General features: G+C 41.0%; 1 protein-coding gene across 3 annotated transcripts in view; it reads right to left on the bottom strand.

Moving 5' to 3' along the window:
• SLC35A1 (solute carrier family 35 member A1) overlaps window positions 1–9,582 on the bottom strand; it is a 35,476-nt gene extending 25,894 nt beyond the window's left edge. The window contains exons 1-2 of one of the 3 annotated variants that reach the window (XM_025383754.1): window positions 9,488–9,582; window positions 4,952–5,129 (exon numbers count right to left, since the gene is read on the bottom strand). In XM_025383754.1, coding sequence (XP_025239539.1) covers window positions 4,952–5,129; window positions 9,488–9,503 — 194 coding nt within the window. In that variant the 5' untranslated portion in view covers window positions 9,504–9,582. The remainder of the gene's footprint in view (window positions 1–4,951; window positions 5,130–9,487) is intronic. The other 2 variants (XM_025383755.1, XM_025383753.1) reach the window with 2 other exon arrangements.
• Window positions 9,583–18,341: the final 8,759 nt, after the last annotated feature.

Here is an 18,341-nt window from a genome sequence, read left to right as displayed (position 1 = left end):
AGACTATTCACTAAGCAAAGAATGTTACTGAGCAAACAGCACCAGAGACCATACTAAATAAACAAACCATCAAATGGACTGCTCTATAATGAGGTTAAGCTTTGCACAGTTCCAATAAAATTGAAGTTCTAGTATATATTTGTATCAACCCTATAAAGTTACTATAATTTATCACAGTGTAAAGAATGGGCAAAAAGGAAGAAGCTTTTACTTCATTTAATCATAGTTTTAAATGAAGTTTAATGGGTTTTTTCCCATTTAAATAGTAATTTCTTTTCCTTTCCCTGTATTCATTCTCCAGAAAACTCAAATCAACATTGACCAAATGTTACTAATTTTTACATTAACTGTGCAGTATTTTTCTGGAAATATGGGGGAAATAAGCTATTTTAATCATCAAGATCTAAGTTCTTCTAATTTTTTTTTTCTTGTTCTGAGACAGAGTTTTGCTCTGTTGCCCAGGCTAGAGTACAGTGGTACAATCATGGCTCACCGCAGGTCCTTGCAAGCTCAAGCAATCCTCTTACCTCAGCCTCCCAGGTAGCTGTGACTACAGCCATACACCACTACACCCAACTAATTTTTTTATATTTTTGTAGAGATGGAGTCTCACCATGTTGACAGGCTGGTCTCCAACTCCTGGGCTCAAGAAATCCTCCCACCTTGGCCTCCAAACTGCTGGGATTACAGGTGTGAGCCACCATACCTGGCCAAGATCTAAGTTCTTAATTTTTCTCCTCTGAAGAGAAAGTTCAAGTTCTAAACCTTTAGTTATTTCTAATATAATTCTTCCACAGCCTCCCATAATATCCTGAAATTGTCATCTTTTCTGTGAGATGATAAAGTCTTCTCTAACTTGAAAGCAAAGAAAAAAGTCTAATTTCATTTTTTTAGCTCTACACAATTATTTTAACATTATATGGGAAAGAATTTTCAAGCAAATATAAATTCAAACATGAATCAACTTTGGTTTCCTGTGCATATAACAAATTATCACATTTTTGTGTAACAATTATTTTCTGGAATTTAGAAGCCTCTCCATCACAGCACTTACATCCAACCTGTGTTTTAACAGACTACATAACATCCTGTTTGCCTTTCATCTACTTACTCTTTTTGAATTACCGATTTTAATGTGTGTACAAAGAAATGACAACACTGAGAGTACCTGGAAAATATTTTACTTTTTTGCAAACACTAAATCTAAAAGACCATTATAAAGCTCTAGGCCCTTTCATTTGCTGCTCCTCTTAACTCTTCATATCACTCTTAATGGCCCATAGTCTGGCCATGTATTTTATTCATCTGTTAGATATGAGTTCTAAATTTCTCTTCAAAGAATCAATATGTCAATATGTTCAATTCTTTGCCTTCTACTTTTAAACTTAACTTCTTCGTAAAGCAACCTTTTCCGATTACCCTCTCCACACTGACTCATTCCCATTACCTGTTCCACCCTGACACATTCCAATTTCCTGCTCTGCCATAATCATTTTTCCCGCCAAACCACTTACCCCGTCACTCTCTTTAAATTAGCCAGTTGGAATTAGTTTAGCCTGTGCAGTCTAACCCTAGCCAATAGGGGAATGACACAGCAGCAGGGGCCACATGTGTCAGGAATAAGACCCCCTCCTCCCTTGTCCAGGTGTGTGCTCACCATTGCTCCATCTGTGAGGGTGCACCCTTCTATAGAAGCAAACTGCCTTGCTGAGAAGAAAAGAAGAAAATTTTATATTCAAGTGCTATTTCTTTTGCGGCACCAAAACTTTATAACAATTTGGGGGCTCATCTGGGATTACATTCCCCTCCAGGGGCGGTCTCTGGTTCTCTCTCATGAGAACCAGAGACCTCGTGGCAGCCTCAGGAGTGAGAAATCAGGACCCACCCAGTGTGAGGAATAACCCGAGCTCTCAGCAATGCAGAAACTGGTCCTCAATTCAAGCGGACATGGAGTGCATGGTAGCTCTTTTTCAAGATTCCACTGCCTGGAATAACAAATTGTGCTATCTCTCTGCTATTTCCTTAAGTCCAACACCCTGCAGGTCAGCCCCCAAGGGCTATCCAGCCTCCATCTTCTAAAACCAATTTTACCTTGTGTCTCCAACGACAAGGGGAAAAATTTGGCATTTCTTGGAGACTTAACAGGATGCAGTGAAGTCTGGCACTTCCAAGAGCTGACCCATCAATCTGCCCTTATTCATCCCTGAGTGGATGTATGGTGGTATTTTGGAGGACCTTAACTGGACACTCTGCCAAATAATTAGAGCAGTACTTATGCTCTAGTTCAACTGGCTATCCCTTTTATTCTGGCATGTCATCAACCAGAGGAAGAAAATATGACATTGTAAAGCGACAGAAGCTCCTTATGGGTCGTTCAACTCTCATGTCTATTTAGACGCAATTGGAGTCCCATGGGGAATACCAGATCAATTTAAAGCCCGAAATCAAATAGCTGCAGGATTTGAGTCAATATTTTGGTGGGTGACAATTAATAAAAACAGATTGAATAAACTACATCTATTGCAACCAACAGTGATTAACTAAACTAGAGATGCTGTTAAAGGAACAGCTGAGCAATTAGGGGCTAACTGCCAGATGGCTTGGGAAAATAGGATAGCCTTAGACATGATATTAGCAGAAAGAGGAGGAGTTTGCATCATGATTAAAACTCAATGTTGTACTTCATCCCAAACACCACCACCCTTAATGGATGTATAACAACGGCATTGCAAGGTCTGACTGCTCTGTCCAGTGAGTCAGCCAGCAACTCAGGGGTAAATGACCCCTTTACATGATGGCTAAAAAAGTGGTTCGGTAAATGGAAAGGAATAACGACCTCAATTCTTACTTCCCTCGCAGCCGTAACAGGTGTACTTATTCTTGTCGGGTGCTGTGTCATACCATGCATCTGTGGGTTGGTGCAGAGGCTCACAGAAATGGCACTTACTAAAACCTCCCTTAACTGTCCTTCACCTTATCGAGAGAAGCTTCTTCTTTTGGAAAATCAAGCAGAACTAAGCCAAGACATGTTAAAGAAGTTTGAAGAGAAAGAGCTGTAAAGAAAATGCAAGAGGAGGGGATTGTTAAGATATGAGTTCTAAATTTCTCTTCAAAGAATCAATATGTTAGTATGTTCGATTCTTTGCCTTCTACTTTTAAAATAACTTCCTGGTAAAGCAACCTTTTCCGATTACCCTCTTCACCCTGACTCATTCTGATTACCTGCTCCACCCTGACTCATTCCAATTACCTGCTCCACCCTGACTCATTCCGACTACCTGCTCTACCCTGGCTCGTTCTGATTACCTGCTCCACCCTGGCTCATTCCGATTACCTGCTCCACCCTGGCTCATTCCAATTGCCTGCTCCACCCTGACTCATTCCGATTACCTGCTCCACCCTGAGTCATTCAGATTACCTGCTCATTTTCTACGACTCATTCCGATTTCCTGCTCTGCCATAACCATTTTCCCCACCAAACTACTCACCCTGTCACTCTCTTTAAATTAGCCAATTGGAATTAGTTTAGCCTGTGCAGTGTAACCCTAGCCAATAGGGAATGACACAGTAGCAGGGGTCACGTGCATCAGGAATAAGACCCCCTTTTTCTCCCTTGTCCAGGTGTGCGCTCACGATTGCTCCATCTGTGAGGGTGCACCCTTCTATAGAAGCAAACTGCCTTGCTGAGAAGAAAAAAAGAAAATTTTGTATTCAAGTGCTATTTCTTTTGCGGCACTGAAACTTTATTTATAACACATCTTTTTCATATTCCAACTACTTCAAGTAGATTAGTATAAGCCTTTTCAAGATCTAGAACCAATTTTCAACACTTTCACTGGATATCTTTCCCAAAATGACAGCCATGCTTGTAGCTGCATTATCAACTGTCTCATCACATATTGCTGAAGCTGAAGCAATCACAATGTCTTGTAACATTTCAATATTTAAATGTAATGTGTCTGTTTCTACATAAAAGCCTACAGACAACACTATTCCTCCCTGCTTCCCTTCACTCACCAACACACATCTTGAAACCTGTATGACTTCTTAACTGCCCCAATGACTCAAATAAGTCCCTGTCTCATAAATCTTTCCCCAAATAATTTACCTATTAGATTTTATTTAATTTTCACCACCCCATATTATTTTCTCAAATTAAAAATATGAAGAAACTGAAGCTTAAAGAGGTTACAAGTGTGTATGCAGCCACAATCTTGGTCTAGGATTAAAATTAGGTCTATCTCCTCCAATGCCCCTAATTCTTAACTCTCTCTTATACCACATCCTTAGCTAAGCAATTCTTGCGTGATGTTTCTGATTCAAAGCCCAGTGCTGCCACATATTAACAGTGTAATCTTAAGGAACCTCAGATGTTGTGTTAATAAAACGGGTAAAGTACTTACCTTGAAAATATGTAAGGAGTAAATGAGAAAACACGAAAAACACATAGCACAGTGCCTAGCACTTAACACAGGAAACACTCAAGAAATATTATTATTATTATATTCATCCAAAACACAAGTCAGTAATGTTTTCCTATAAGGGTCAAACAGTAAATATTTTAGGCTTTGCAAGCCGGTCAGTCTCCATTACACCAAAACCAGGGAGCAAGCTGGATTTGGCCCATGGGACATAGTTTGCCAACTCCTACTCTACTGCAGCATTCTTCAACCTCAGCAGTACTGACGTTTGGGGCTGGGTAATTCTTTGTTGTGAGACTGTCATGGGGATTGCAGGATGTTTAGCAGCATCCTTGGTCTCCACCCACTAGATGCCAGTAGCATCTCTCAAGTCGTGACAACTAAAAAATCTTCTGGGGGGCAAAATCACCCCTAGTTGAGAAACACTGACCCAGAGCAATTAAACATATAAAGATGTAGCTTGAATTTTCTAACAAATACCCTCACCAGGTAGAAAAATAATTTAACACACTATAAGTATTTATACTCACTTAGCTAAAATTCCCACACTTAGCAATAACTTTATAACTTCTGTGATACACACGGCTGTGGTTGAAAAGTAGAGTTCTTTGTCTGATGTCCTTGTGTATCTTAAAGCTATGGTATAGGCTGCAGCCATCACGGTCATCACTGCCAAGCAGTATAACTTGAATAATAAAGTGACATTGTCTGGAAAACACGTGCAACAAAGACATTACTTTAGACAATATATGTAGACAATATATGTAGATATAAGTTAATAAACTAGTTATAGCCCAAAAATACTTTCCAATTCCAAGCACAAAATATTTTCTAAAACTCATGTTTAAAAATTTTTTCAAAATGCTTGCCAATTACATGAGCACGCACACGCACGCGCGCACACACACACACACACACACACCCCATAGCTAACTTTAAACATCAGCCAATTAGGCATAAGTTTTGTTCCTGGGGAATGCCCCAATTGCAAGACTATGTAGCATACTGATTCTAGTTCAGGATGTTATAAATTACATTATATATATACTGGTGGTGGTGGTGGGTTTTTTCTGGAGACAGGATCTCACTCTGTCCCCCAGGCTGGAGTACAGTGGCGCAATCTCAGGTCACTGCAACCTTGCTGTCCAGGTTCACGCGATTCTCGTGCCTCAGCCTCCCGAGACTACAGGCGTGGACTACCACGGCCAGGTAATTTTTTGCATTTTTAGTAGAGATGGGGTTTCACCATGTTGGCCAGGCTGGTCTTTAACTCCTGACCTCAGGTGATCCACCCGCCTCGGCCTCCTGAAGTGCTGGAATTACAAGTGTGAGCCACCACGCTGGACATATATTTTAGGACAGGGTCTCACTCTGTCACCCAGGCTGGAGTGCAGTGGCACGATCTTGGCGTGATCTCGGCTCACTGCAAACTCCACCTCCTGGATTCAAGCGATTCTCCTGCCTTAGCCTTCTGAGCAGCTGGAATTACAGGCATCTGCCAGTACACCTGGCTAATTTTTGTATTTTTAGTAGGGATGAGGTTTTACCATGTTGGCCAGGCTGGTCTTGAACTCCTGACCTCAGGTGATCCTCCCACCTCGGCCTCCTAAAGTGCTGGGATTACAGGCATTAGCCACCACGCCTGGCCCCAGCACATATTTTAAATATTTTTATGATTACAAACTTGTGGATACAAAGCATGAAACCAACTGCAGCAATGTATATTCTAGATTTAAAGGCAGCAGAAAGAAAATAATTGAGAAATGAGTGGGGCTTAATATAAAACTTTATCACAATAAGAACTTACATCGAGCCACTCATTTCACTGCATTATACAAAACAATAATTCAAAACACAGGAAAAGAATATTAAGAACACAGCTCTATAAAACTAGAAATGCAGGAAACATACAAACATTCAAGAATTACCTGCAAGTATATCTGAGCAGCAGCCATCTCTCAGGCACCAAAGCCTGTCCAGGACCTTTGGTAAAACCAGAAGCACTGGGTACCACCTCTCCCTCATACTTCCTTATTCCCAGACCTGCTCAGAACCTGCCATCACCCAAGGATCAAACTATTTCTACTTTCCTTACCCAACTCCCACCTATTGTCCAATAGTCCCCTTAAGCTCCATTCAAATCTTTAGGCTCAAGGTTAAACAGGGATCAGCAAATTTTTCTGTAAAGGGCCAGAAACAAATATTTTAGGCTTTCCAGAGCCATACTTTGACAACCCCAGGTTAAGAACCAGAAGGACACCGGGTGACTCCAGCCTGCTATTTTAACTACATTATACGCTAAGTACAATTTTGTTCACTGTTTTGGGAGCCTAATCACAATTCAAAGACTGTTTTCCTAGGAAAATAAAACAGGAGTTTCAAATAGATTATCTTTAGATACGGTATGGTTGGAACTTCCAAGGAAACAGGTTCTTCAATATAAATATTTTCCCGAGTGAATTAAATAATCTTTTCTGATTTGTCGGCAATTTTTAAAAATCATATCAGGTTTTAAATAAAAAGTAAAACAGAAGAAATATTTTTTAACTGCTTAAACTTTCTTTCCAAAAGATCTGAGAAGCCAAAAATCAGTGTTTATAAAAAAGGAAGTGAAGGAGATCACTATAATACTTCCTTCGTTCTAAAACTTTCCTACACAAGGGAAAAAATACGACTGCAAAAATAAACAGCAATAACCTTTAATCAGTAGAAGAGAAGGCACTCCCCATCTTCTAGATAAGGGGTGAACAAACTATATATGTCACTAGTTTACATGAGGCCTGTGAACTCACAATGGTTTTACATTTTTAAATACTTGATTAAAAATGTAGTAACATCTTGTGATACATGAAAATTGCATGAAATTCAAATTTTAGTGTCCATAAATAGTTTTATTAGAACATAGCCATGCTCATTTGTTTCTAAGTTATCCGGACTACTTTTTTTTCCCCTACAACAGCAGATCTGAGTAGTTATGACAAGAGACTATCTAGCCCTTTACAGGAAAAGTTTGCCAACTCATGTCCTAGATTATCAACATTTTCACAAATAACAGAGATTAGGGCTGATAAACTAAAAAGTACTTTATTTTAGGTATTGCATAGGTTCCTGATTCCAAAAACAACATAGCGAATATTTAAACACTAAACCAAATATTGATGGCCTACAAACATATTTTGACTTATAATATTGTCACTAACTTGAAAAAATAGCTTTTTGCATAGTGATTACATAGGAATATATATTATACTCTTGAAACTACTGATCTAAGTGGAAGAGTAATCAAATAAGTTTAGGAATGTGCAAAACAGATTGGGCTTTGATATGGAATACCAGTTTCAAATGTATTTCAACTTTTAAATACTAAATGTTTTTAAGTACGATTTTCTCTGGCAGTTTAACATCAGACTAAACTATTTCTTCTTCACTCCATTCACAAATTCTCCAGTATAAAATTTCAGTTATTAGCAATTTCAGTTATTTCAGGGTAATATCAAAAGTCCATATGTAATCACTTCAAATTGGGCAAATCATTCAAACCACACCCAATGCCAGTAACTATAAACCTAGCCGACAACTCAACTGGCAGCCACATCTTAACCCTGCATTGTTCTCTGCTTCTCACGAAGTTCCGTTTACTCCTACACAGTATTTGTGTGGAAATGTCCCCCAAAAGAAACTTACAGTTTAAAATTTTTTTCAGTTACGTTTTACTATAGTTTATGGGGACATTACTTGTAATACCTAAGAACTTAGAAATTCAGGAAGTCCCAGATAAATCTTTTGTGGATATTCGGAAGCTATAGAAACTGTAATTTTGTTAGGATTACAATCAAGCCTCAACAAATATGTATTGGCAATAAGCCTAAACCTTTACATTGTTGCAGCTATTTCAAGTAATGATTTGACTTCTGTTATTTATAAGTTTTCGTTCGGATCAATTTTGCTATCCCCATTCCATTTTAGTTATCAAAACAATTCTATTTCTTTTTCCTTTATTTCCTGTGTTGCTACACAAAAGGCTTTTAAGATTGGACTTATTTGAAATCAAACAGAAAGAAGACATAAGAGAAGCATATGCAACTAAAGACAATGCCCCTGGGCAGGGCCTGATGATAAACATGGACCTCGCAACAGGGAAAATAACTTGACACCCACGTAAGAAGATATTCCTTAGGTATTCGTTCAATATTTATTCAAGGGTGAAGCCAAGTGTTCTATGGAGGAAGGGTGGAGCAAGAATCCGAGTGTTGTCCAACTTCTCCTAGTTAATGCACCACAGTCAAAAAATCTACCTCTGGTCCCAACTTACACTGCTTAGCAAAAGTGGTGCGGAGTCAATTAGACTCGCCCTCCTTAAATGCCAATCAGTAAACAAATACGCCTTCACCCGAATGTGCCATCCCTTGGGAGGAGGGAGGTGGCTCTCACCTTCCACCACAAATATCAGAGTGTTCCTTCTAACTGCATACAGCATTCTCTATAATTACATACAGCACACAGGTGGGAACTGTTAACGATTGTTATCTTTCTTTCATTACGATTTCAGTGCTGTTTTGACGTCCCAATGATGTCTTTACTGGTTGTTGCATGGCCCAGCCGCCGCGTGGGGTCTGCGCCCGGAGTCTGCCTTTAAGTCTCTGAGCATCCGCAAGGCAGGAGGCGCAGAAGACACCGAAGTCGCGGGGCCAGGGCCAAGAACTGTCCTGTCACGCTAGGTGATGCGGTCCAGCCCCGGACCCACGCCCTGGCCCCTCTCCGGGTCCGCCGCAGCCCAGGCCTGTCAGAATTCGGTTCCCACCCACTCCCAGCTAGTGGAGGTCAGCGCGGTCTCGGACTGCCGACCTGCCAAACGCGGAGTCAGCCGCGGAGACTGCAGCCGCAGGGGGAGGCCGGCTGCCCGGACGGCCGGGAGCAGCTCCACGCAAATTCCTGACGCCTCAGCCCGGCCGCAGAGGCCGTGGGCAACCAGGGTGCTCCGCTGCCCGACAGGCGCGGACCAGCGCAGATGCTAGACCGCCGCCGCCCCCCTCAGACTCCCCACTCCCAGCAGCCCCTGTCCTCACCTCTCGGGGCAGCCATAGTTCCCCGATAGCCCAGCGCGGAACTGACGCCCGCCCCTTCCGCGCCCCAGCGCAGGACACCAGGGACCGCCCCTTGTGGTCATAGAGACGAAGCCGCTCGGCCTAGAGCGCCTCGCCGGCCTCCCGGTCGGCCACGCGCTAAAACTGGTTTCAGGAATCTGAGCTACACCCCAAAATGGGGAGAACGCGGATCGAAGGGAGGCCTTCCCGGCCGCGTCCTAAGTGATAAGTGTGTGAAATTCGGTTGGGGAGGTGGTTCTGTAAACTGCGGCTCCCCGCCGGCTGAGTGAAGGGAGCGCTGCCTTCTGGGAATCGTAGTCCTCACAAAGGTGTGAGTAGGCGGCAGATAAGGATTTGGGTTTAGCCTTAGGGATTCACTCCTGTCAAAGCTGTTAGAGAAGCTCCCAGAACTCGTAAAGTAACAAAAACTACTTGCGGCAACATTTGTAACTTCCACCTAGCTCATTATCTTCCACTGTTACCTTGTGTTCTAGATAAGTTATAATTTATGCTACATATTGTTCAGACGTCTTGTGCCTGTTCCATATCGTCAGCATTGTCATTGGTTATATTTACCCAGCCAGACATTCTAACGAATGATCTTCGGACAACAAAAGGGCCCTTTAAAAAAAAATTAGATGTATCGGCCGGGCGCGGTGGCTCACGCCTGTAATTCCAGCACTTTGGGAAGTCGAGGCGGATGAATCACCTAAGGTCAGGAGTTCGAGACCAGCCAGGCCAATATGGCGAAACCCCGTCTTTACTAAAAATACAAAAAATTAAAACATTAGCCGGGCGTGGTGGCTCGCACCTGTAATCCCAGCTACTCAGGAGGCCGAAGCGGGAGAATCACTTGAACTCGGGAGATTACAGTAAGCAGAGATCGCACCCCTGCACTCCAGCCTGGGCGACACAGCGAGACTTCGTCTCAAAAAAAAAAAAAGTAGATGTATCAACAGGCATTTTAACCACTATAATCTCCACTTTCACTAGGGGATGATAATTATCATAATTGATATTAGAAATAATTCATTGGTGAAATAAATGATGTTCAAGATATGTGTATTGGTTTAAAATACTATGAAAATACCTCAGCACTTACAGGAATAGGGATGCAAGATTCTGAGCTGCCCGGCAGCCCACACCTTCTGCAGCATGTTCTTTCTCCAAAATTGTCCTTTTAGAGGGTTGAGTGGTGAATGTTATATACCATTGTCTTGTTAAATATACATATAGATATATCTGGTCTGTTAACATTCTTGGAACATTTTGCATGCCTTATTGGCATCATATTAATATTGGGAGGGGCTCCCAGGAGACCAGAGTTGACTTTGTAGAGGCAGACATTTGATGAATCTCATTTTGGAATAGTGCTGGACTCTTCCTCTACCTGGTAATGAGTGTGCTCACTGGTACTAATCTTCCCTTACCGTAATTGGTATAGTTTCCACTTGTAGAATTGTTCAGTTCTCTCCTGTGTATGTACTTATGCATACATTTAAACAGAAAAGTCATATATGTACTCGAAATTAATTTTAAAAATTAAAAATATTCTATCATACAGTCCTTCCTTTGTTTTACAGCTACTGCTTTGTATGGTTTCTCTCTTCCCAGTTTGGACCATCATTATAGTGTCAACTTACCTCAATTAAGTGTAATTTCTAAATGCTCAATTGTTCCAAAAGGCCCTTGTAAGCCTGCCTCTGTTTTTAAGCCTGCACCAACTGTTTTTACTATTTTTTTTCTTTTTGTCTTCTTGTAGAGATTGTAGGTGGGGGCATCTCACTTTGTTGCCCAGGCTGGTTCTCAAACTCCCCACCTAAAACAACCCTCCCACCTCAGCCCCCCAAAGTTCTGGGATTACAGGTGTGAACCACCACACCTGGCCTGCACTAGCTTTTTGAAGCATGTTTTAATTTCTGGCAACAAGAAGAGGTTTTGTTGTTTCCTGTCCTAGGTGGTAGAATCAACTAGGAACTATCATTCCTTCTGGTGAGGAAGAGCATTTTACAGACAGACACACACACACACACACACAGAGGGAGATCCCAATTAAGGTGGTGGATCAAACGCTGCTGAGCCATTTTTGTGGCATTTCTGGTTCACATAACAATCATGCTGTTGAATCCTACTTTTCTTATACATTTTCATTGCCTCAAAAGACTATTATACTTCATTGGCATCAACCTTAACTAGATTTTGATGCCTCTTTGTCCTAACCCAGTTAGCCCAAGACCAACAGGGACAAACCTGTCAAACTATAGTCTAACAAAGTTGAGCTTACTGATGCCTTCTGATATAATGTGGACATTTTCCCTGCCCAGATCTATGTTGAATTGTAATCCCCAATGTTGGAGGTGGGGCCTGGTGAGAGTTCTGATCATGGGGGCAGATCCTCATGAATGGCATTGGCCATCCCCTTGGTGATAAATGAGCTCTCGCTCTGAGTTCACAGGAGATCTGGTGTTTTAAAAGTCTCTCTCTTTCTTTCTCTGTCTCCTGCTCCGGCCATGTGATGTGCCTGCTCCCACGTCGCCTTCTGCCATGAGTAAAAGCTACCTGAGTCCTGCCCAGAAGCATATGCCAGCACTGTGTTTCCCGTACAGCCTGCAGAATCATGAGCCAATTAAACCTATTTTCTTACACATTACTCAGGCTCAGGTATTTCTCTATAGCACTGCAAGAACCACCTAATACACATTCCAATGAAGGAAACTGAACACCACAGGTATCTCAGGAAACAAAGAAAAAGATAAATTTATAGAATTTTAGGGAAGGATGGGATTAGGTGAAATTTAAAGGAAGCAGTGTTTGATAAACTCAAAGCAGGACTATATGTATCCAATAGGGACTGTAGAACAGTCTCAGGATCCTGTTTCTTGAAAACTACAAAGTTACCATAGATGTGGAATGTTGTATTCAGGAGCCCCTTAATTGAGGCTGCTTCTTTGTATAAAAATGATGTAGATCCCCCCAAGCAAGAGTACTGTGTTACATTCTTACTGATGTAATTTCAAGCAGCACGTTTTCCTAGAGTATACGATTTTAGAGAACAAAGTTTTTCAGTGAATTAGAAAGCAAACACTCAAATAAGGGCCTTGCTATTATACTTTATAGTGTCAGCATATCCTTAGGAGAAATATTATTTCCCATTAACTTTGCAGCTGGTTTTACCTGGGTTTGTTATCCCAGCTCAATTAATGACCAAGCAGCTATTTAGTCTTACTCTGAGCTAATTTTTAGTTTCTTACTCTGAATTATCCTCAGTCTTGGAGGAAAAAAATACTGATTTAATGTCTTTCTTGTGCCTAGTTTTCCTTACAACTCTGGTTATAGCAAAAAGCAGCAATCCTTAACATGTGAGATACAAGGCCCTGTGCCTGATAAGCTAACCTTACGTACTTCAAGGAGCCATTGCTATTGCCACTTGAGTCCCTAATGATTTCTGATTGTCACTAGAAAACTACAGTATTTGCCTCAATCCCCTGCTCTCTTCTATTTCCTGCTCATGTATCAGAGCTACCCTAGTCTCAATGATGTGTATAAAAAGAAGCCCAGTACTGTATCCATTGGTAATAAAGTAAAAGTATGAACTTAATTAAACAAAAAGGCTGTGAGGAAGCAAATACCAAAAGGCTTAAGGAGGTTATAATTGAATTCAAATATGGTGGCTATATAATAGATTATTAAATGTGGTAATGTTCAAAGAATAGTAAACAGTTAACCATAAAGAACATATAGGCCGGGCGCGGTGGCTCAAGCCTGTAATCCCAGCACTTTGGGAGGCCGAGACGGGCGGATCACGAGGTCAGGAGATCGAGACCATCCTGGCTAACACGGTGAAACCCCGTCTCTACTAAAAAATACAAAAAACTAGCCGGGCGAGGTGGCGGGCGCCTGTAGTCCCGGCTACTCGGGAGGCTGAGGCAGGAGAATGGCATAAACCCGGGAGGCGGAGCTTGCAGTGAGCTGAGATCCGGCCACTGTACTCCAGCCTGGGCGACAGAGCGAGACTCCGTCTCAAAAAAAAAAAAAAAAAAAAAAAAAAAAAAAAAAGAACATATAGACAAGATATAGATACCAAAATAAAATTGTTTCCCTGACAATTTAAGCATATTACTTTCATTGTGCTATTAAGCATCCGAAACCTATTTGCTAACTTATTGTTATTTTATTTATTTATTTTTATTTTTTGAGACAGAGTGTTGCACTGTTGCCTGGGCTGGAGTGTAATGGCACAATCTTGGCTCACTGCAACCTCTGCCTCCAGGGTTCACACGGTTTTCCTGCCTCAGCTTCCCAAGTAGCTGGGATTACAGGCACACACCACCACACCCAGCTAATTTTTTGTATTTTTAGTAGGGACGGGGTTTCACTATGTTGGCCAGACTGGTCTCAAACTCCTGACCTCGTGATCTGCTGCCTTGGCCTCCCAAGTTATTGTTTATTTTAAAGCAATTATTTCCTATGGTATAATATGACTAAAAAGAAGCCAATAATTGTCACATTTTATAATTGATAAAAGGATACAGGGAGATAATGTAAAATTCAATGTCTGGACTAGGAATTAAACATGAGTAATAATCATCTGTATCCAGACGTTTCATATTTGAGCTTAACTCTCCCTTGCCTCTCTTTTCTTTTTTCATTACCGTAATCTCTCTTTCCTTTTCCTGCCAGTCACTGATGGTTTGTACCTATTTCTACCATTTTATGCTTGCTTTGCTTCAGTGGTATTTCCACTCAAGCCAACTCTATGAAAAGAGAGTTTGGCAATTGCCTACTCCATTGATGACTCTAATCCATCATCCTCTTTTGTTATTCACCATTTTCTGAAAGTCATAATGTGTCAGGTGTTATTCTAAGATTAACCGAGGGCTAGAAAACAAAAAGTAAAGAAAAATGGGCAAGGGGATACAATAGACATTGGAGAATCTCTATTCTCTTAGCTAATATTGACAAGGCACTTACCAGGTAAGTGCTTTGTATGTGTTAACTTCTTTAATCCTTATGACAACCCAATCAATGAGTTTGGAACTATTATTATCTCATTTTTATGATACAGAAACTGCAGCAGAGAGGTGTTAAGTGGTACAGCTAGTAAGTAGAAGAGCTAGACTTGTTTTCCATGATCACAGAGCTTACTTTACATCTTTTTTCTACTCTTCTGACTGCTACTCTGTCTTATTTTGTCTTCCCTTCCTCCTCATTTAACCCCCATTCTCATGGGGATGACCTCCCAAACTATCTTTGTGTAGCCCAAATTCCTATTACCTCTGCTTTACTATCCTTGTCATCCCTTAAACTCAAATTTTCTAGTGCTGAACATGTTATCTTTTTTGATAACCAGCTCCCGTTCTCAGTTATCCTTTGTCTCCTAGGGCAGAAATCCTGAGGTCATACTTTGAATTTTTCTTCCTTTTCCTTAGATATTATATCCTGTCTGCTTAATTTAATCTAGCATTTGCCCCTCCACTTCCCCCATCATGCATGCCCCAATTCTTGCAGGAACTTCCTAAACGTCTCTCCAAAGCGAGTATCCCTCTCCCACAATCGATATTCTACTCAAGAATCTGCCATGATTTTCTAATGTTCTACCACAGGAAGGCAAAATGTTTCTCTGCTTGGCTTACAAAGTCCTCTAGAAAGTACACCATCCAACTCTGTTTAGTCAACTTTATTTGCCAGCACTTCCTCAAAAATAATCTCCCCTTCCCTCTTTACCATTTTTCTCCCTCTTCTTTTGCAATAACTACTTTACTGCTGAACTCTATTAGCTCCCACCTTGACTATTCAAATAATCACTCAACCAATACCCTGCTTCTAGTTTGCCCTTTCATTCCTTCTTTTTTTAATTCATTCATTTATCCAACAAGGTACAAATGCCAGGGGATATAAAGATGACTAACACATAATTCAAATCTCAAGAAATTCAAATCTAACAGGAAGAATACAGATGTACTACTATCTATACATCAATTTATTTTAAGTGCTATAATAAAAGTAATAATAAAATCCAATGAAAACTTAAAGAAGGAAGCAATTAACTTGCTCAAAAGAAATGGGGAAAACTTTCATGGAAAAGATAAAGTCTGATCACACTCTTTGAGGACTGTACCTGTGGACTACATTCCAGGGCAGAGAGTGAAAAGCACAAGTTAAGATTTGGGGGTATAAAAGACCATGACCTATTTGGGCTGGGCTCATGCCTGTAATCCCAACACTTTGGGCCAAGGTGGGCTGATCACTTGAGGTCAGGAGTTCGAGACCAGCCTGGCCAACATGGCAGAACCCCATCTCTACTAAAAATACAAAAATAAGATGGGCGTGGTGGCACATGCCTGTAGTCCCAGCTACTCAGGAGGCTGGGGCATGAGAATCACTTGAACCTGGGAGGCAAAGGTTGCAGTGAACCAAGATCACGCCACTGCACTCCAGCCTGGGCAACAGAGCAAGACTCTATCTCAAAAGATAAATTAATTAAATTTTTAAAAAAGACCACGACCTATTTGAAGAGTTTTGGTTCAATCTGGCTAATGTGTGTGGTGTGTGGAGAGAGTATGGGAGGGGTAGGAGAGGAAACTGGAGGATAAATGGAGATCATATTTTGAAAAGTTTTACATAATACATGAAGGATGTTTTAGTTCATTCCCTAGGAAGTGGACAAGAGTTTTGGTAACTTTTAAGCAACTGAGGCAAAGGCTGGGGGGAAGAGGAGGCCAGATGACATGATCAGATTTATGCATGAGAAAACATCCTGATGAACCATATAAAAAATGGAGGCAGCAGAGACCCAGGCAATAAGACAAAGTCCTGCAGGGGAGGGGAGAATAGGAAGACATGAATCTCAGTGACAATTCAGGTCAAATGAACAGAGCTTGAAGGCTAGTAAAAACAGGAAGTTTTTAACTTATGCTACTGAGTAAGGCAGTGGTGCCTTTGTAAATAGAAGAAAATAAAGAGAAAGAAACAAGTTTGACACAGAAAGTTATTTTGATCTGTGACCTGCTGAAATGGGGGTGACCATCAGACATTAAATTCAGCATATGGTTGGAAATCTTCAGAAGAATGGGGCTTGAATACATGGTGGAGGTCCAGGGAGAGGATGAGTTTTCCATTGGATGTAGCTCCCTTTATTCTGTTGTACTTACCAGGTGACTGTCTGATATTAAGACTGGCTTTTCAAATTGGATTTGGTATTTTTATTCACTTGGCCATTCTACTTCCAAGCCTTAACTTGATAAGCCCAAATTGCGGGTTACAGCCATTCTTTTCTGTGTTTAGGAATCTTGCAGAATCAAATAACGGTTAATTGAACAGATAAAATGACATTCCTGAATTTGTAAATTTTAGTATCACCCCACTCCTCCAGGCCCTGCCTTAACAGCCAGCCAGTCTGTCTTAAACATCATTTGTAAACTACAGGTATGAAAATCACAAAAACTTAGAAGTAGGTTGGTTTGAAGTTTACATGCAGAAAATGCATTTCAAAGCATATTCATAGTATAAATCACACATTCAAACAGCCAGGCGCGGTGGCTCACACCCATCATCCCAGCACTTTGAGAGGCCAAGGTGGGCAGATCACTTGAGGTCAGGAGTTCCAGACAAGCCTGGCCAACATGGCAAAACCCCATCTCTACTAAAAATACAAAAATTGGTCAGGTGTGGTGGTGCACACCTGTAATGCCAGCTACTCGGGAGGCTGAGGCAGGAGAATCACTTGAACCCAGGAGGCAGAGAGTGCCATGAGCTGAGATCACACCACTGCACTCCAGCCTGGGCAACAGAGCAAGACTCCGTCTCAAAAACAAACAAACAAAAACATTTAAGCTACACAGAAAGCAAATTATACAAATGCTTTAGTAAAAACTCACCTGAGCAGAAAAAAAATATGCCAAATAAAAATGACCTCCTAGCTACTAAAGCAAGTCAAACAGCCCCTCCTAGAAGCTTTATTATCCATGAATTGGTATTAGAAGTATGTAAGAGAGTGATAAAACCACAGTTGTAAAATACAGCTATCAGTAATTCATGGGAGCTTTAAACACAACTGCCTATGCAGTCAGGCAAATAAGGCAAAGCAGTGATGTGGGAGGCCCATAAGGCAGCAGGAACTAGATTAGACAGTGGAGGATTGAAAGTACCTGCCTTGTGAATGGGCAAAGCTACTACTTGCAGGAATGCTGGCCAAGCATTAGCAGATATTCTGATTTCTTCTTTTTTTGAAGGGTCAGAAATACAGATTTTATGTCAAATTTCTAGATTTTGAAAAACATCCTATGAGGTGGGCATGGTGGCTCATGCCTATAATCCCAGCATGTTGGGAGGCCGAGGTGAAAGGATCACTTGAGCCCAGGAATTCGAGACCCGCCAGAGCAATATGGTGAAACTCTGTCTCAACAGAAAATTGTTTTAAAAATTAGTCAGGTGTGGTAACACACGCCTGTGGTCCCAGCTACTCAGGAGGCTGAGGTAGGACTGCTTTAGCCCAGGAAGTTGAGGCTGTGGTGAGCTGTGATTATATCACTGCATTCCAGCCTAGGTGACAGAGCAAGGTCCTGTCTCAAAAAAAAAAAAAAAAAAAAGAAAGAAAGAAAGAGAAAAAAACATCACATGGACCTTTGCTCCAATTGTAAGGTTTTGTTACACATCAGTTTAATCTATGGTAACATTTAATAGCTAATAAAGCTGAAAATATTGATTAGGTTTTCTAAAGTTTGTAATGTTTAACACTAAATATGGTTTAGAAATAGACTTCTATTCCAGTAATAATCTTATAATATATTTCTATCTAAATGTTATAATTTCAATCTTAATGCTGACAAACTTTTTC

Source organism: Theropithecus gelada, chromosome 4, assembly GCF_003255815.1.
Source record: "Theropithecus gelada isolate Dixy chromosome 4, Tgel_1.0, whole genome shotgun sequence".
In the NCBI taxonomy this organism is placed as follows: Eukaryota; Metazoa; Chordata; class Mammalia; order Primates; family Cercopithecidae; genus Theropithecus; species Theropithecus gelada.
Note: the sequence above shows the minus strand (reverse complement) of the source record. Positions and strands in the feature narration are given on the sequence as shown.